A 20720-nucleotide genomic window follows, 5' to 3' on the forward strand; every position below is an offset into this window, starting at 1 on the left:
GCTGCAGATCTGTAGCGTGGTGCGTGGTATCCTGTTTGTTTCTGGTTGTAAAAGTAAAGGTATAAAGAAAAAAAGTTGAGCTTAATGCTTAATGACACCACCTAGAGATAATTGCTATTACCACATTAATCCTATTTCTCTTTGGATATCCATTCTGTTTTGTAAATATTTTCATTTCCTGAAATATGAGCTTTAGAGTTTACAGTCCAAAAAAATCATACAGTGTTTTCTTTATAGGCACCAGTCAAAAGACAGATGAAAGCTAAGCAGCTCAATGCACAATCCTATGGTGTGACCAGTTCAACAGCTCGGCGAATATTGCAGTCTTTAGAGAAGATGTCAAGCCCTCTAGCGGTAAATTTTTAGAATCACAATTAGATGCGTATGTGTGACAAAATTTGAGTTTCGTGAAAAATCTTAATTTTGTTACTGTTTCAATATTAACAGGATGCAAAAAGAATTCCATCTATTGTTTCTTCTCCCCTGAATTCTGTAAGTTGATTTTTAAACCTTTTTTTAGAGATGTATTTTTATATACTGGTGATGAAAGTCATATTCTTCAAAATTTCCAATCTAATAGTATTTTTACTTTTTCAGCCTCTAGATAGGAGTGGAATGGATACCACTGCAGACTTTCAGACCAAAAGGGAAAGGGTAAAACTTCTTTTGCATTTATTAAACTTTCAGCAGTTTTGTTATATTTATTTTTAAGTTAGTAAATATATAAATTGAATTTGATAGTCATTAGGGAACATGTTTGAAAGATAAGATTGTTTTACTTGGACATTGTAGCTTCTTATGAGGGCCTGCCTTAGCACAGTGCTGTAAGTGCAGTAAATGCTCAGTCAATATTTTTTGGTTATTTGGCATTTCCATCTTCAGCATCTTGGTAGTCAGTGAGTAACTCTTACCTTCCGATAAAAGTAGGAGTAAACAGTGCTTGAAGTGCTTAGTAATCATAGAAGTTCAGTGAGTTAAAACCCTCATTGAACGTTGTAAACTTCTCTCATTTAACAAACATGTCAAATCTATTGTGTGTAATAGAATTTCAGATTGCTAGATCTTTCATTAGTCAGCCAAAATACTGTTCCAAGGTATGGGAACTAGTACAAAATATAAGTTACAGTATCTTGATAACACTTCTTCGTGTGTTCTATTTGGTTAAAATTAGCTTTGGAGATTATTGTGGGAACAATAAGATGCTTGATAGAGTCACAGAGGTCTGTTTTTTGTTAGTTATACTTATGGCTAGTTAAGTGTCCTTCAGGGAAGCAGATTCCCAGACCCTTCCTTGTGAAAGCATTTATTGCAACACCAGTTTCCCCCAGAAGTAACTGATTGAAATGATCATAATTTTCTGACGTAATTGTGGGAAATGTATGTGAGATATTGGTAAATTATAATTATTTTTACTGAAATTTTGCAGAAGGCTAAAATTGAGGGGTTTTGGGCAGATAGTGTTGGCTTTACAATTTTTAGAATTACCTAGGTGTTTGTAATCAGGCAAGAGGGAATCTGTTATTAGCCACTGTGATGGGATTAATTTATGGCATTAGTTGCTTTTCCCAAACTCCTGTTTTTTTTATTTATTTATTTATTTTTAAAGATTTTATTTATTTATTTGAGAGAGAGAATGAGAGAGAGAGAGCACATGAGAGGGGGGAGGATCAGAGGGAGAAGCAGATCCCCTGCTAAGCAAGGAGCCCGATATGGGACTCGATCCCAGGACTCCAGGATCATGACCTGAGCCGAAGGCAGTCACTTAACCAACTGAGCCACCCAGGCGCCCCCAAACTCCTGTTTTATATTAGATTGTTTAAAAAGAAGTAACTGTGAAAAGCTGGGCCGTAATACAAGTTCTCATTGATTAAAGTTTTATTAAAGGTTGAGTATAATATCAATAGAATTTTATTAATGGGTGTTAGGCTATATAAAGGCCAGAATACAATATTGTAGTTCATGTTTCACAGATGTTATCAGAAAAGTCTACAAAATAGACTCTCATTGAGTTTTGTAAGATCACAGTCGTGATGAGGGTTTAGGGAAGAGCTGGTATACAGAGGCTCTGCCTTGGAAACCAGTGTTGTTCACAGCTGCTGCAGAGTGAAAGGACTGTATTCATAGTGTTACGGTCTTTGGACAGAGTAGAAGTTCTTGGCTTTATGGTCCTCTTACACCAACAGGACTTTTACTGTGTTTCCTTGTTGCAAAAGACTGTTGACAAAACACTTGTGTGCTTAGATGATAATGCCAGTTTATTTTAGGATTTGAAATTCTTAACAGGGTTTTACTCTGTTAAGACTTTTGCCTTAGTTTTTGAATAACAATAGAGGAAAATTAACTTGGAGAGATGTTTGCTTGTTTTTTCTAATTATTTTCATAGCTAGTTTAAAAATAATTTTATTTCCAGTTGAAGGATATCTAAAAAGTAATTTGGGGGAAATGTGGCAAAATCAGTTTTAGTTTAGTTTCTGTATTCAAAATTCAACCTATAAAAGCTTAGATTTATAGAACATTTTGGGATATAGTTTCCATTTTGTACATGTGCACATATATGTGAAAAGTCATTAAGTCTAGAATAAAATAGTCTATGAAACCATTTGGAATTTTATATATAGGTTTATAAATATATATACCTTTGGTTCTGTTACTATCAGTTTTTCCTTTTAGTATTTGCGCTCTCTGGGTATTTCTCTAAAAAGTATTCATGGTCTCTAGGTGACATTAGCTATTGCCAAATAATTTTTAAATATGTGTCACTGATACATATATGAAAATAAAAGTTTGTTTTTGATTTCTGATTACCTATAAGGTGGACTCTCAGTATCCCCCTGTTCAGAGACTCATGACCCCAAAGCCAGTTTCCATAGCAGCAAATCGAACTGTTTATTTTAAACCATCTCTGACTCCGTCTGGTGAATTACGGAAGACCAGTCAAAGAATAGATAAAAAGCACAGTGTGAGTATGTGTTTATTTTCACTCGTCTTTGAATATTAATTAAAATGAGTAAGAATAAATAAGATACAAGTACTCTACCATTCCAGTCTAGCAACTAGATAATGCATAAAGTTTGTGTGTTAGTGATTACAAATTGGTATGCCTTTCAGATGGCTAGCACCTTGATCAAATCCTAAATTAGTATTTACTAGTAACACTAGTATATGCTCATGGTTTAGATTAAATGATTTTGCCAGAATTGCTTTATCTGTGTGTTTTGTTTGTATTATTGTTGAACTATTTGAAAACAAGATGTCACATAACATATCTGTTCACCCCTAAGTACTTTGATGTGCAGTTCCTAAGTACTTTCTTCTATATTATCATATCTGAAGAAATTAATGTTTGTTTCTTCCTAATATTGTATAATATCTAGACCACACTCCAGTGTTGTTTATAGTTGCTTTTTTGAATCAGAATCCAAGCAAATTTCACACATTGTTTTGGTTTTGTCTTTCTAGATCGCAAGCCTTGACCCTCACCACATTGTTGTTGTTTTAAAATAACTGCTTTATTGAGGTATAATTCACATACTGTACCGTTCACCTATTTGAAGAGCACAGCGGTGCAGTGGTTTTTAGTATATTCAGAGTTGTTCAGTCATCACCATAGTCAGTTTTAGAACATTGTCCTCACCATTCTCCCCACCCTCCCAAAATCTTATACCTGTGAGTAGTCACTCCTTAGCCTTTCCTCTCCAGCCCTAAGCAACCACTGATCTGTCTCTCTGGATGTGCTTATTCTGGACATTTCATATAAATGGAGTTTTAAAATATGTGGTCCTTTGTGACTGACTGACTTAACTTAGCATAATGTTTCCAAGGTTCATCCATGTCATAGTGTACATCAGAACTTTATTCCTTTTTATGTGGCTGAATAATATTTCATTGTTTGGATATACTAGATTTTGTTTATCCTTTCATCAGTTGAGGGACATTTGGGTTATTTTTACTTTTTGACTGTAGTGAATAATACTGCTGTGAATGTTTGTGTACAGGTATTTTGTAGTCATATGTTGTCATTTTTCTGGGGTTTGTACCTAAGAGCAGAATTGCTAGGCAAAATTGGTTTTTGAAGAGACCAGGATGGTTGTCTTAAAATGTCCCATGTTTGGGTTTGTTTGTTTTCTTGTGCTATTTAGCTAAAGTGTATTTTTTTGTATTTATTGTATTTACATAGTATCTTACTATTTATGCTTTTACTTATATTTAATCTCATTTGATCTTCATAACCTAATTTACTAAAAACTTTCAAACTAAAGTTGAGGGAATAGTACAGTATTTACCCATTATTCCTTGATTCACCAGTCATTAACACTTTGTCATATTTGCTTTATTAAAATTTAAAAAATACTTTGAATATAACTTTGGACTTACAGACTTTGTAAGAACAATTATAAGACTTCACGGTTTACTATATTTGTTCTAACTTTACTGTGTATTTCTTACAGATAGGGAATTCCCATAATGTAATAAATGCAGAATAATTATCAAAACCAGATACTTAATATTGTATAATACTATTATCTAATGTACAAATTTTATTTAGATGTTGCCAGTTGTCCCAGAAGAAAAAAATTCAAGATTATGTATGCATTTAGTTTTCTTTCTTTTTTTTTTAAGATTTTATTTATTTGAGAGAGAGAGAGAGCGCGAGCAGGGTAGAGGGAGAGGGACAAGCAGACTCTCGGATGAGCAGGGAGCCCGATGTGGGGCTTGATCCCAGGACCCTGGGATAATGACCTGAGACAGAGGCAGACGCTTAACCGGCTGAGCCACCCAGGCGCCCCTGCTTTTAGTTTTCATGTCTCTTCATCTCCCTTAGTCTAGAACAGTTTCTTAGGGTTTTTTGTTTGTTTTTGTATTTCATAACATTGATATTTCTAAAGTAGAAGTAAATTACTGTGTAGAATGTCCTGCAATTTGGGAATGTCTAATGTTTCCTCATAATTAGATTCCAGTTAGGTCCTTTTTATTTTATTTTATTTTTTATTTTAGAGTGTGGAGGGGTAGAGGGAGAGGAGAGAATCTCAAGCAGACTGTGCACTGAGTGCAGAGCCTGACGGGCTTGATCTCAACGACCCTGAGATCATGAGCTGAAACCAAGAGTCGGGTGCTTAATCAACTGAGACCCCCAGGGGCCCCCCAGTTATTTACTTTGGTAATAATATCAGACTAGATGCTGAGCTCTTCTCAGTCTGTCATGTCAAGAAGCACATGCTACCAATTCATCTCATTACTAGCAGTGTGATTATTAAGGTGGTGGTAGTAGGATTTCTTCAGTGTAAAGTTACTATTTTTTTAATCTTTTGTAATTAATAAGTATCTTGTGGGTAGATGACTTGGAGAGGATAAATATCCTTTTAGTAGTTAGCATTATTGGTGATTTTTGCCTAAATCTATTGTTTATAGATTGCCAGGGGTGGTTTTCTAACATCACTGTTCTTTCTGCATTTATTAGTTCACATGCTCCTAGAGAAGTTTTTTTTCTCCTTTATGTACCTATCTGTGTAAGTGTTTTATAAGTCAACTTTATTTCTCACATTCCATAGATAATAATTCTTTATTGGCATTATTTATTTTGATGTTCATATTGTCCCATTTGGCCTTTGAATGGCTCCTGTGTCCTTCTTGAATTTCCCTTCAGGTTTTGAACACTTAGTTCCTTTTTGATATAAAAGAATCAAGGCCCAGGGGGTGTCTGAGTGGTTCAGTTAGTTAAGCATCCAACTCTTGGTTTTGGCTCAAGTCAGGATCTCAGGGTTGTGGGATTGAGCCGTTAGCGGGGCTCTGCAATCAGAGGGGAGTCTGCTTGAGGTTCTTTCCCTCTTACCCTCCCCTGCTCTCCCTCTCTCTCAAATAAATAAAAAATACTAAAAAAAAAAAAAAAAATACAGGCTCATCCTGTAAGTTTCTGGTCCCTGCCCTGTATTTTGCTATTTTGCCAAAGAGCCATGATACCCTTTTATTTATTTATTTATATATTTTTTTATTTTTTAAAGATTTTATTTATTTGACAGAGACACAGTGAGAGAGGGAACACAAGCAGGGGGAGTGGGAGAGGGAGAAGCAGGCTTCCCGCTGAGCAGGGAGACTGATGCGGGGCTCGATCCCAGGACCCTGGGATCATGATCTGAGCCGAAGGCAGACGCTTAATGACTGAGCCACCCAGGCGCCCCCGTGATACCCTTTTAATGGAGGAACTTAAATTGCAGAGAATCATTTCAGAGAGAATATCCTTATAAATTTGCTTACACCTTTAATAGGCCATAATGAGAGAGAGTAAAAGTATTTTTGTGGTTTGTAAGTATATTAATTTTGCATACTTCTTATACCTTTTGGTTGAAAGGGCAATGTGCTCAGTGACCTTTTATGTGTATAATCATGCTGTTCAGTTACCATTCAGAAAGCAGGATATAAGTCGCAAGTTTTAGGATTCACTAGCTAAAAACCCATCAAATTCCTGATTTCAAATATTAAAATGGATGGACAGAAGGGAGGTATTAAGAAAATTAAAACGAAGAAGGAGGCATGTAAATTTGGTCTGCTCATTTTGTTCTAGACTGGATATGAAAAACCTGTGACACCAGGACAAAGTAGAGAACAACGAGAAAGGTAATGTCGTCTTTATAGCTAAAGCTTTTTTATATTTCATTTGTAAAGTCTGTTCAATTTATGTGTTTTTTTGAAGATTAAGAAGGTTAAAAAACAAACTTTATGCACACAAATCTGTCTGCTTTTAAAAATCACATTCAGCTGTATATTTCTATTCTTGTTAGTAGTTCTAATTTTTAGGTGTTCAGTTGGTTAACAAGTTATGGACCAGAGTAATATATCATTTGTTTTAATTTTCTTTTTCTTTGCCTAGTGGCTTTTCTTACCCAAATTTCAGTATGTCTGCAGCCAATGGTTTATCTTCTGGAGTAGGTAGTGGAGGCGGCAAGATGAGACGAGAGAGAACGCGCTTTGTTGCATCCAAGCCTCCAGAGGAGGAGGTAGGGTTCTATCCTTCATATTCTTGAAGTTTGTTGAAAGCTTTGTTGTGGTGGTGGTGAGGGGAGACCCGAGGGCTGGGGCTTTTGGGGGAGACCCAGCACAAGAATGACTAGTCTGCCACTGGAGCAGTCCCTTCCCAGTGTGAGTGCGTGTGCATGTATGTGTGTTTGATACCCCCTTCACTGTGACGACACAGAAAACCTAACCGAGGACCTTAAATTCCATAGGTGCCACGAAAAAGCCGTAATTCTTCAAATAAGAGAATTACAATTGAAATGATTTGACCTTTGGAATATTAGAGTATTTGCCTGCTCTGTGGATTAACACTGTGTGTGCTCTTCTCACTTGCCATTTTCTTCATATTATTTGTGAAATGTATCAGTGTTGTGAAAGATGATTCAAGTCGTATGACTTCACTGTTACGGATTTGTCCAGTCTGAAAATTTACCACCCCCTGTTCCGCAGGGTGCATGTGGGTTGATTCCTAATATGTGCCGAGGTGGATGTTCACGCACTTCTGCTTCTGCGCAGGCAGCGTGTTCTCTAGGCTTTTCCTCTAGGATGGCATTGTTGGATTCTAGGGGATGATACAAACGTATTAGCTGTTGCCCTTTTGCTCCTGAAGGTAGTGTAAATACTTCCTTCCACATGACAGTTGGTGGATATGCTTTTTCTTTCTCCTTATGGGTACTTGATTTTTTTTTTTTTTTTTAAGTTTTTGCCAAGGTGATGGGTGTGAAGTGTTATGCCATTGAAGTTTTATTTTGCATTTCCTGTTTACAAGGGAGGGAGCCCTCTTGTGAGTTTCTTGGTCATTTGGGGTTTCTCTTCCTTTATCCATTTTTTTATTGGATTATTTCTTGCATTTGGAAGATTTTTTTCTTTTTTTTGGAAGATTTCTGCATATATTCTGAAAATGAAAGTTTGAAAAAGATAAGGACTAATTTGAAGATTGGTTAGATTAACCTTTCTTTCTATAGGATGCTCTATTTTCTAACTACTTTGAGTTTAATGCAGGCCTTCTTTTAGTCTTTTTACAAATGAATTTCAGCCTAACTGGATCATTTAAGTTTTAATACATAATGCTTTCATTTGTTGTTTGTTTCTAATTAAAATTTCATTTGTAACTTCTTCTTTGACTCATGAGTTTTTTTTTTAGGAATTTTTAGATTTTTAAATAGGAGATCTTCTGTAAGTTTCTGTTGACTCTAAAGTCATGTTTTGGTTGAAATTATTGTCCGAGTTAGTCTTGCTTTCCTTCTTGTTTGTTGGTATGCTTTCCAAGTTTATTTAGAGTAGGCGGTCTTTTGTTTTCATTTCCTTCATCTCCCCTTTTCTTGTTGAGCAGTTTTGGAGTTGTGCCTCTCTGAAGGCACCAGAACCGTGACTGCTAATTTAGCAGCTTGGACTTTCTGTCCCCCTTGCCTGTCTCGTGGTAGATGGCATTGTGCTGGGGGCTCGGCTCTGGTGCTGGTCTAGAGGTTCTACTTGTTGCTGTCCTACTGGAGTGTTGTGAAGGAAAGGAGTGTGTTAATGTATTCTACCGTCTTGAAAGAAAAAGTCTTGAATGCCATTAATGATACAGTAGAAGAAATTTTGTAGTTTTCTTAGCAAACCGATTTTCTTTTATTGAAACTCTTTATGTAGACTTGATTAAATTACCTTTAAGAAATGGGTTATTTGTCTTGCTTTGTATATGTAAAGAAATTAGCACCTGAGTAATATAGTTCATTATATAGCCTGTTCTTTAGATGAGCTTTTATATTTCTCAGTAAAATTTGTGTCTCTAGCTTTTTAAAGTTTATCCCTGTGTGAGGAAAACATCTTGTTTGGTGTTTGCCAGATAACAGATTTGTGAATTTTGCTTATTTCCCTTCAGTTTCAAGTTTTAAGAATATATTCCTAAGATCTTTAGCTCAAGTTCAGGTTGCTATCTGTAGCTCAGTTTTGGCTGTCTTACAGATAAGTGTTTTATGTGACTTTGCTATATCAAGACATTGGGAGGGGCGTGAAAATTTATTGATTTACTTTTGCTCTTATTACTTGGTATAGTGTGAGGAGCTTTATGAAAGTCTAACTTTTCAGACCTCTTTATCACTTCCTCCCTTCTCTGGACCCCCTCTCCATTCCGGCCAACTGCCAACTGCCAACTGCCAACTTTGCATCCCAGGATGCCTCACCAAACTCCTGTCCCTAGTTCTGTTCCACATTGGAGTTAGAGTCTCCATGTTTCTGAGGAAAGAGGTACCAATGGGTGGCTGCCCCAAATTTCTGCCTACCCTGTGTTTTTTTAATCTCGGTAGAAGAGGTTTTGGGTAGATGCTTTTTCTTATTTATTTTGTATTCAGTGTTGTTTTTGTTTCTGATAACAAATATGTTTAGACTAAACACTGGTTGTTCTTAATTCAGTTATAGTTAATGGGAACTTTTGATAAAGGATGGAATATTCATTTTGTGGGTGTTTTAATGGGCTTTTGGGATAGGTCAAATGGAAGAAGTTTTATTTTTTAATGGAGTGTAAACACATGCTAATTTCAGGAACTTGTTATGTAGCAGAGATTATATTTTGGTATTAGGGTATATTTGGTATATATTTGGTATATATTATGGTATATTTTGATTCACTTAAACATTCAGGTTAACAGAACTTTATATTGTGTAAATAACCCATTTTGCATTTTGAGATAGTAGAAGAACGGTTTAGCTCTCATTTCTTGTTAGATCTCAAAATTTGTAAGGATTGTGTGTTAATCACTAAACATTTGGCATTTTGCCTCTACTATAATACCAGTTTGGTTTTTATAATGAAAAAGCTTATGATACAAAACAGATGAGTATATAATATGACTGAGTTGGGGAGATTTAATTGCTTGATATTGTCATGTCAGGTACAGGCCTGCTACTTACTAGCTGTGAGTGATGTCGGTCAGATTAATTCCTTTGTACCTCAGCTTATCTGTAAAATGGTGATAAGAAGACTAGATTGAGTGGGGCGCCTGGGTGGCTCAGTCGTTGGGCGTCTGCCTTCGGCTCAGGTCATGATCCCAGAGTCCTGGGATCAAGCCCCGCATCAGGCTCCCTGCTCCACGGGAAGCCTGCTTCTCCCTCTCCCACTCCCCCTGCTTGTGTTCCCTCTCTGGCTGTCTTTCTCTCTGTCAAATAAATAAAACCTTTAAAAAAAAAAAAAAAAAAGACTAGATTGAGCTGTGTCTGTGGGATGCCTGCCATTTAATGGCTGTATGATCTTAGACCATGTATCTCCCTGCCTTAGCTTCCTCACCTATAACAGTATCTTTCTCATGTGAGATAACCCATGTAGAGATATTACGAAGGTAATATATAGTAAGGCACATATTTGGTGATTGTTGTATTCAACTTGAAGTACCTGGAAGCATCCAATTACAATTTTTAACTTTCTCTGGATTTGTGGGACCCACTTCTGATCAACTAAGTCAAAATTTTGGTGAATAGATTTCACATTTAGAATTGGCTCAAGGTCAATGTTATAAAGAACCAGTATGGCCAAGTCTGTGGCATGATGAGTTGGCATAAGGAAGATATAGGTTATTCATTTGATGTGCCCAGGTGTTGTAAGGGTGTAAAGGGAAGAAAGTAAGACTGAGGATTGGAGATCAGATGAGACTTCGCTATGGAAAGAGCCAAATGCATCTTTGTTCGCTTCCTCTCCCTCCCCCAAATTTGATTAGGATAAGTTTCAAACCTGTATTGAAATACTGAAGGAATTGTGCAGTGAACACACATATATCTAACACTTAGATTCTAATATTTTGTTATATTTGCTTTATCAAGTGTATATCCTACTTTTTGGATGCATTTCAAAGTAAGTTGAAGACATTTATATACTTTATATACTTCACTCCCAAATATTTCAGCATACATAGCACAAACTACAGTCAAATATTTGTTTTACATGTTTACATGTAAAATGTAAAATTCTTAGGTGTACCATTAATGAATTTTACAAATGGTTACACCTGTGTAACCCAAACCCCCTTCAAAGTGTCAGACATTTCTGTTGCTCTAGAAAGTTCACTCATGCTCCTTCCGAGTCAGTACTCATCACCTCCTACTTCTGAGGCATTCACTATTCTCATTTTTTTTTTTTTTTTAAAGATTTTTATTTATTTGACAGAGAGAGACACAGCGAGAGAGGGAACACAAGCAGGGGGAGCGGGAGAGGGAGAAGCAGGCCTCCCGCGGAGCAGGGAGCCCGATGCGGGGCTTGATCCCAGGACCCTGGGATCATGACCTGAGCCGAAGGCAGACGCTTAACGACTGAGCCACCCAGGCGCCCCTCGTTTTTTCTGTCCTGTATTGGTGTAGCTTGTTCTGGAACTTCTTATCAGTACAGTTGTCCAGTAGTGTGTTCTTTTGTGCCTGGCTGTTACGAGTAAAGCTGCTATGAACATTCTCGTAGCGCTTTGTAGACATGTGTTTTTTTTTTTTTTTTTAAAGATTTTATTTATTTGACAGAGACACAGTGAGAGAACACAAGCAGGGGGAGTGGGAGAGGGAGAAGCAGGCTTCCTGCTGAGCAGGGAGCCTGATGCGAGTCTCGATCCCAGGACCCTGGGATCATGACCTGAGCCGAAGGCAGAGGCTTAACGACTGAGCCACCCAGGCGCCCCTGTAGACATGTGTTTATTTCTCTTGGGGTAAATAGCCTAAAAGTGGAGGAGCTAGGTTGTATGATACGTGTTTAACTTTTTAAAAAAATATTTATTTATTTATTTATTTATTTATTTATTTATTTATTTATTTATTTAATCTCTGCACTCAGCGTGGAGCTTGAACTCATAACCCCAAGATCAAGAGTTGCATGCTTTTTCGACTGAGCCAGCCAGGCCCCCCCATATGTGTTTAACTTGAAACTGCCAAACTATTTTCCAAAATGAATATAGTATTTTACACTCATCAACAGTGTATGAGCATTTCTTTCACTCTTCATCCTTATTAATAGTTGTCATCTTTTTAATTTTATCCATTCTGCTTTGTATATGGTGCTATTTCATTGTAATTTTAATTTACATTTCCCTGATAACAATAATGTTCTTGATTATGTGCTTATGGGCTGTGTGCTTATTACCTCCTTTTTGAGGTATCCTTCAAGTCTTTCACCCTTTTAAAAATTGGGTTTTCAAAAATAAATAAAAATTGGGTTTTCTTACTGAGTTGTAGGAGTTCTTTATAAATTTTGGATCCATATACTTTGTCAGGTACATGTCTTATAAGTATTTTCTCCCGGGGCGCCTGGGTGGCTCAGTTGGTTGGGCGACTGCCTTCGGCTCAGGTCATGATCCCAGGGTCCTGGGATCTAGTCCCGCATCGGGCTCCCTGCTCGGCGGGGAGCCTGCTTCTCCCTCTGACCCTCCCCCCTCTCATGTTCTCTCTCTCTTGCTCTCTCATTCTCACTCTCTCAAATAAATAAATAAATCTTTAAAAAAAAAAAAAAAAGTATTTTCTCCCAGTCTGGCTTGCATATTCATTTTTTTAACAGCATCTTTTGATCAGCAGATGTTCTATATGAAGTCTGAATTTACCTTTTTTTTTTTTTTAAATATTTTATTTATTTATTTAACAGCGAGATAGAGCCAGAGAGCACAAGCAGAAGGAATGGCAGAGGGAGAGGGAGAAGCTGGCTCCCCACTGAGCAGGGAGCCAGATACGGGGCTCAGTTCCAGGACCCTGGGATCATGAACTGAGCCAGAGGCAGATGCTTAACCATCTGAGCCACCCAGGCACCCCTGAATTTATCTTTTTTAAAAAATTATTTTATTTTTTAAAGATTTTATTTTTAAGTAACCTCTACCTCCAGTGTGGGGCTTGAACTTACAACCCCAACCAAGATCAAGAGTCCCATGCTCTTCCCACTGAGCCAACCAGGCGCCCCATTTGTTTTCAGTTATTTTTACTGTTCTTTCTGTCCTAAGAAACCTTTGTCTATCCCCAGGCCGCAAAGTAATTCTACGTTTTCTTCTAGAAGATTTATAGTAGTGTTTTATGTATCTTTCTGATTTCCTTTTTGATTTCTTATATGATCCGTGGATTATTTAGAACTGTGTTTAGTTGTGATATTAATGTTTTGAAATGTATTGAGACTTGTTTTGTAGCCCAGCATATGGTCTGTCTGATGAATTTTGAAGCCTGCATTTTACGGTTTTCGGGTATAGTGTTATATAAGGTGTCAGATGACTGATAGTATTTCTTAGATCTTCTTTGTCTTTGCTGAATGTTTTTTTCAGGGTGTGGGGTGTGTCTGTTTAGTCTATTAAGTTGTTGAGAGATAGGAGTTAAAATTGTCCACTTTCGTTTGGTGAACTTATCTTTTCCCCTATGTCAGTTTTTGCTTTACATATTTTAAAGCCCTCATTAAAGCATATGCCTTTCACATCATGGTTCCTCAGTTGCCTCTTTTAATATTACTAAATGTTCTTCTTTTAAAAAAGTCTCTGGAAGTATTCTTTGTCTTAAATCTATATCTGGTATTACTATAGCCCGCCACTCTGTTAGTAGAATAAACCTTTTTAGGCGTACGAATTGCAGGTTGTATCTTTTCCCATCCATTGGCTTTTAACCTGTATCTTTTTAAGTGAGTTTCTTGTAGATTATATATGGGTGAATCTTGCCTTTTATCTATTTTTTGCTTTTTAATTGGAATATTTATAATTAATGTAATTATATAGTTGGATTAGGTCTCCATTTTCCTCTTGTTTTCTGGTTTTCCCATTTGTTTTTTTGTTTCTTTTGTTCCTTTTGAAAGCTGTCTTCTTTTGGTTAATTGAATATTTGTTAGAACTACGTTTTAATTACTTTGGTCTTTATCTCTACTTCTTCATGTTACTTAGTGGTTCCTCTTGGGATTATGGTATGTGTCCTTAAGTTTCACATTCTACTTTGTGTTCATATTGTACCACTTCCTGTAAAATTGAAGAATCTTGCAACTTTATAGTTTGATTTACCTCCCCTCTTCCTTGGTATTTTAGATTATACTTGTCATTTGTATTAAAATTAGATAGGCTATAAACCCACAGCATATAATTTTCGCTTTATAAGTTGTATGTATTTTTAAGAAATTAAGAGGAATGAAAGTTTTTTGTGTTTGCTCATATATTGCTCATTTCTTCCAGAAACTTGAGTTCCATTTGGTATCATATCCCTTCACCCTGAAGAACTTGTAGAGCAGGTTTTATGGCAACAAATAGTCTTAGTTTTCGTTTATCTGAAAGCATCTTTATTTTTCTTTTGGGGAGAGGGCTTGACTTTACAGAGGTGTTTTTGATGTACCATGAACGACATCCATTTGAAATACTCAGATAGTTTTAGCTGGCGGGGAACTTACCTGACACTCTCTCCCACTTGTGGTGGGCGGCATCTGGAGCTCTTCAGTCTGTTGGCTGCTTGTTTCCCTTACACGGGAGCAGCTTACATGTCTGCTAGAAATTTGGACAGTTTACGTGCAGATTTATATACTCCTCTTTCCTGCATTTCCCCCTCATTTCTAGCTGCTGTGGTCACTTAGTCCGTCCTCTGATTCCTCCGTGAACAGATTTGCTGTTTTCTCTCAGAATTTCAACTAGCAGGGGCACCAACTCACAGAGTACAGGAAACTCACTCAGTGCCCCTCTCTTCTTCCAAGCGTTTTTTATCTCTATAGTTCCTGCTTACTTCTGGTTGCTCTCCATTGTTTTCAGATGGTTGTTTCTTTCTCTTCTGTTCAGAGTTTATAATTGTTAACGGTCAGGTCATTGGTCAGATAACAAACTATTCCATTAGTAGAAGTGGAACTCTCTTTGTTTGCCCTTTTTTTTTTTTTGTTTTGTTTTTTAAGATTTTATTTATTTATTTGAGAGAGAGAGAATGAGAGAGAGCACATGAGAGTGGGGAGGGTCAGAGGGAGAAGCAGACTCCCTGCCGAGCAGGGAGCCCGATGTGGGACTAGATCCAGGGACTCCAGGATCATGACCTGAGCCGAAGGCAGTCGCTTAACCAACTGAGCCACCCAGGCGCCCCTCTTTGTTTGCCCTTAACCTGGGTTGAGACTTGGGGTGGTCTTTGCTATATTGGAATAAAAAAACCAAGGCGTTTCACCAAACTCACCAGTACTGTTATTTATTAAATGCTTGTTCTATATGCTGAGCCCATATATAACTTCATGTTTTAGATTAATACTACAACTGTGGTGTGCTTTTTTTTTTCTTTTTCTCATTTTCAGCCATTAAGAAACTGGTACCGAGGGCAGTTAGGTTCACAAAGCCACCGTGTCTGGTGACAGAGCTGGGTTTCAGATCTTTTCAATTCTTTTGATTCAAGAGCCCACACTGTTAACACAGTATGGTGTTACTTTTGCCCTATCCTTAGTTTACCTGTAACTGTAGCAGTTCTTCCTGAAAATAAGTAGGGATAGAACAGTGACATGAAAGATGGTATCTATCATTATGAAACATGTTGTGTTTTAGGAAATGGAAGTACCAGTATTGCCGAAAATCTCTCTACCCATCACCAGTTCTTCACTGCCTACCTTCAATTTTAGTTCCTCTGTGATCACAACGTCCTCTCCATCACCCATTAGTCCTTCGCAATCATTAACAAACAAGGTACAGAACCATTGTACAAATAGAGGTGATTTTTGTTCTTTATTTAAAAAAATCTAATACTCTGTTGAAAGCAGTGATAAGTTCCCACTATGGGAATTAATTAACTCAGAATAAGAAGAGAAAAAATGGAAACGGTGTTTTCCTTTTTTAAATGTACATTATAAAGGGATACATTATAATGGAGTGCTCTTTAATTCTGATTCAGTGCCTTAGAGACTGATGATTATAAGTTTGTTTCCAAACATTGTTTCTGATTAAGATGCTTTTTTTTTGGTGAGAATGGGGTTATTGTTTTTATATCTCAGGTAGGATTAACTGCTCCTGTTTTATGCTTTCACCCTGGCTTTTACTTTTTCTGAGTGTATTCTTATAGATGATATGTTTCTCCTTTAGACAGATACTCACCTCTGAGATATACTCCTCTCCCAAGGAGAAGCCAGATTTTATGGCAGTTTACAGTTTATTTTTCAGAAGTTTACAATTTAGCAATTGATCTTTATTTTTATTTATTTATTTTTTAAAGATTTTATTTTTAAGTAATCTCTATGCCCAACGTGGGCCTGGACTTAGAACCCCAAGATCAAGTGTCACATGCTCAACTGACTGAGCCAGCCAGGCGCCCCTTAACAAGTGATTTTAAATCTAAAAGGAAATTGTGTTTGGCTTCTTTGAAATGATTAATTTGCTTAAATTAAGGTCTGTTTTATTGTCAGTTTCTTTCTCTAAAAAGTTTTTAATATTGTAATAATTTGGAAAACCAGGTACAAATGACCTCTCCAAACAGCACTGGCAGCCCCATGTTCCGATTTTCATCTCCGATTGTAAAATCTACTGAGGCAGATGTACTACCTCCATCATCTGTAAGTACAAGCAAGGAATGTTTCAGATTTATTTTTTATCAAAACCAAGATGTCATTGGTGGTAAGAAATAGCACTGTTTTTCTTTCAACTTAAAAAAATTTCAGTGTACAGAAAACTTGAATGAGTGAACACCTGTTTATTTTCCACTACCTATATATACATACAAGCATATATATTTTCTCATGACCATTTGAAAGTTAAGATACAAATCTCTTGATACCCTTACATCCATATGTCCCCTAAGAAAAAGGACATTCCTCTGCATACCTGCAGTACAGTTATCATATCCATGAAATTTATCATGATATAATAATAATGTAGGCCATATTCAGATTTCCCCATTGCCCTAGACTGTCCTTTAATTACTATTTTGTTTCTCTTGGGCCTACATCCAGTTAAGATCAAGACCTAATCAACTAAATGGCATTGCATTTGGTTAACATGTTTCTTGAATTGCCTTTAATCTGGAGAAGTTTTGGGTTTTTATGCCTCAGAGAATGTATTTGTTTCTTTATAGTTAAATATTTTGGGGAGAATAAGGTTAATGTTAAAGTTATCCCATGCATCTTTGGCATGTATATCAATTTTACATGTTGCCTTCTCTTTTTCACTGTGCTCTTGTTTTCTGTCACAGATGGATATTCCAGATCATTTTGTAATTTCCCCCCTGCATGCCTGAAACCTGCCCATTGTCCATAAAGTCCCATACTTTTTATTAGAAAGTGGTATTTAGAAATCCAGAAATGAGCTTTAGGAGCACGTAATTATTTTATGTACTGCTCTGAATGAAAAAATGCCTGAGAAATGTAAAATGCTGTTTGATAGGACATACCATTCATTCTAAGAAGCATCAATTTTAGAGATTATAAAATATGAAAACCTGGAATACATGAAATTCAGTGTATTTTTTTTACTTGGAATAGGAAAAAGCTATTTGATACTCATTTAAAACTAAATAGACTCTTAAAGGATACATTTTTTTTCTTTACAGATTGGATTTACATTCAGTGTGCCTGTTGCAAAAACAGCAGAACTTTCTGGCTGTAGTAGTATTTCAGAACCAATTACAAGTAGTAGTTCAGGTAAGTGAAAATTTCTCACAAGTTTTCACATAAAAATAGTTGCATTACATTAGATTAGTATTTCACATTCTTTAATCTATAGCAATTCTTGTAAATGCTCTTATTTGAATGAAATTAGCTCTAAAAAGCAAATAGGAGCTAATATCAATCCTTGACAGTATTTTTAGTCTGTGTTCTCAGAAGTACTTAGCTCACTAAATGGAAATGTTACAATTTGATTATGACAGGGATAGTCATGGCAGCACATATATCCGTCGTCTTTGTTTAATTAAAATAAGGTGACAGTTTATTATAAATGAAATCTCATAAGAAATTGAAGGGTTGTCTACATTGTTATTGAGGTGAAGTTATAATTGCAGTGCACTCCATCTCTAGGTTTAGTGTTCAGTTCACAAACATTTTTATGTGTAAGGGCCTCTGCCGATAGTAGTACATAATTTCTGAACTCAAGGAATGGGTGTAATTGAGGGAAAGAAATGAGTCATCAGATAATGAAATCCTAGCATTTTGTTCTGATAGTGGTGGTTTTCTTTCAAGTGTTTGCTGTTTAGGAAGTGGAGAATCATCTGGGCTAAGTTACTCAGGTCAAGAATTTTTGAGCAAGGGCATTTTACTCAAAAGATAAACAGCAAATGCAAGGGTATAAGAATTAGAGAAAAAAGCATGATATTCTTTGAAATCTGTAGGTAATTTGTCATGAAGTTAAAAAGTAGCTTTAAATTCTAAAAATTCTTGAATGTTGCACTAAAGAATTGGATTTTAATCTGAATGTAGTAGGAAGACATTGAGTGATTTTAAATGGGGTGACCTGGGTATCATGGATTGACAGCAATGTCCATTGAGGTAGGGGGGTGTGGGTGGGAGTGGGGTTTTATAGGCTGAGGTATCAGTTAAGTTCTTTTGCCCTATCCAGAAGTGTTTGACTATCTCAGTTTTGTGTTTTTTTTTTTTTTATCAGTGTTGGAATTAAAAAACAAACAAACCACAACCCCCCCCACCAAAAAAAAAAAGCTAGAACCTCCCTCAAGGGATAGAGTAAAAAATAACAAAAACCAAAGAGCTAGGACATAGAAGCTAAATGTTCTAGCTTTGGTTGAGCCAGAAGATAAGAGTATAGACTATGAGAATGGCACAAAATAAGAATTTGGTATGTTTGTAGTCCTGTTTTTTATTGATTAAAACAGCCTTATGTAAGAGAAAGAAGTAACAAGCACGTTTCAGGTGTACTTTTTATCACAAGATTTTTTTCTTTAATGTTACTATGAGTTCATAGAGGAATAAACTTCTGCCAATTACCATTTTCATGCCTGGTTATGAAGAAAGGCATGAAAATCCTTCCCAGTTTTTATTAATGCATTACTAACGGTAACTGGATGAGCAGTAATTTGTTAAAAGAACTTTTGTGTTCATCACATCTGTGGATATTATCCAGATTTTTAAGGCATTTTTTAGGAGTGGCATACATAGAATTGTGAGAATGATTCTCACCACTTCTATCGTTAAGAAGTTGATTGAAAATGTGTAAGTCATGATTAATTACTTGGTGGCAGGAGCTCATTTTTCCATTATCTTCTTTTTCCATCAATTTGAGTACACTGCAGGGTATCTTTAAAATTTACCTTAAGTTACTAAAAGCATGTCAGTTTTGATTCTTTTTTTTTTTTTTTTAAGATTTTTATTTATTTGACAGAGAGAGACACAGCAAGAGAGGGAACACAAGCAAGGGGGAGTGGGAGAGGGAGAAGCAGGCTTCCCGCTGAGCAAGGAGCCCGATGCGGGGCTTGATCCCAGGATCCTGGGATCATGACCTGAGCCGAAGGCAGACGCTTAACGACTGAGCCACCCAGGCACCCCTCAGTTTTGATTCTAAAGGAGGATAGACCATGACAAAGTGCTACAAGTATGTTTTATTTTGCTTTTTTTTTTTTTTTTTTTTAAAGATTTTATTTATTTGAGAGAGAGAGAGCAGCAGAGAGCACAAGTAGGGAGGAGAGAGAGAAGCAGGTTCCCCTCTGAGCAGGGAGCCCGATGCGTGGCTCAACCCAGGACCCTGGGATCAGGACCTGAGCCAAAGGCAGACGCTTCACCGACTGAGCCACCCAGGTGTCCCACATGTTTTGTTTTGACACAGTTATTATAAGAGGTGGGCACAGTGTTTTGTTTCTTGTATATTTTTGTTACCGAGATGAAACTGATGTAAGGCAAAACAAATCATTTCAAAGGGAACAAACTCAGTGGTGTTTAGTGCTAACTGTGCTGTATGGCCACCGCAGTCTGTTTAGTTCCAGAACAGTTCTGTCCCCCTTCCTGCAGAGGAGACGAGTACCTGCTAAACAGTCCTTCTGCATTTCTCCTCCCCCAGGTCCTGGCAACCACCAGTCACTGTTTTGTTTCTGTGCATGTACCTATTCTGGAATCATACAATGTGACTTTTTGTATCTAGCTTCTTTTACTTACTGTTTTCACGGTTCGTGCATGTTACAGTATGTATCAGTACTTCACTCCCTTTTTTTTCTTTATTTATTTTTTAAAAATTTACTATTTGTTTCTTATTTTAAGTAGGCTCCATGCCCAGCACGGGGCTCTTAAACTCATGATCTTAAGAGTCCCGTGCTCTACCGACTGAGCCAGCTAGGTGCCTCAGTACTTCACTCTTTTTATGGCTGAATGATATTCCATTGTATGGATATGCGGTCGTTTTTCTGTTCATCCATTGACAGACATTTGGGCTGTTTGCAGCTTTTTGCTGTTGTGCATAGTGCTGGTATGAATATTCATGTACATGTATTTGTTCGAATACTAGTTTCAGTGCTCTGGGATATATATCTAGAAATGGTCAAATGGTAGTTCTGTGTGTAATTTTTTGAGGAACCACAAAGCTGTTTTTCTCAGCCTCTGACTCCTTTCACACTCCCACTAGCAGTGTATGAGGATTCTAATTTCTCCACATTCTCACCATGCTTATTTTTCATTTTTTGTTTATAGCCATGCTAGTGGGTATGAAGTGATCCTTCCGTTGTGGTTTTGATTCGCGTTTCTCTAATGACTAATGGTGTCAAGCATATTTTCATGTGCTTCTTGGTCCTTTATCTTCTTGGGAGAAATGTCTATTCAAGTCCTTTGCCCATTTTTAAGTTGGTTTATCTTTCTGTTGCTGAGATGTAAGCAT

The 20720-nt window shown here is 36.8% G+C and overlaps 1 protein-coding gene across 4 annotated transcripts in view; it reads left to right on the forward strand.

The window, feature by feature from the left end:
- The window catches only part of NUP153 (nucleoporin 153), a 78502-nt gene that overhangs the window by 34909 nt on the left and 22873 nt on the right, over window positions 1–20720 (forward strand). For all 4 annotated transcript variants that reach the window (XM_081827624.1, XM_031032405.2, XM_031032393.2 and 1 more), the window contains exons 6-14: window positions 238–354; window positions 448–492; window positions 598–654; window positions 2813–2959; window positions 6560–6612; window positions 6866–6992; window positions 15471–15608; window positions 16370–16468; window positions 17461–17551. In XM_081827624.1, coding sequence (XP_081683750.1) covers window positions 238–354; window positions 448–492; window positions 598–654; window positions 2813–2959; window positions 6560–6612; window positions 6866–6992; window positions 15471–15608; window positions 16370–16468; window positions 17461–17551 — 874 coding nt within the window. The remainder of the gene's footprint in view (window positions 1–237; window positions 355–447; window positions 493–597; window positions 655–2812; window positions 2960–6559; window positions 6613–6865; window positions 6993–15470; window positions 15609–16369; window positions 16469–17460; window positions 17552–20720) is intronic.

Source organism: Leptonychotes weddellii, chromosome 8 (assembly GCF_054177405.1).
Source record: "Leptonychotes weddellii isolate Sample4059 chromosome 8, ASM5417740v2, whole genome shotgun sequence".
Taxonomy (NCBI): Eukaryota; Metazoa; Chordata; class Mammalia; order Carnivora; family Phocidae; genus Leptonychotes; species Leptonychotes weddellii.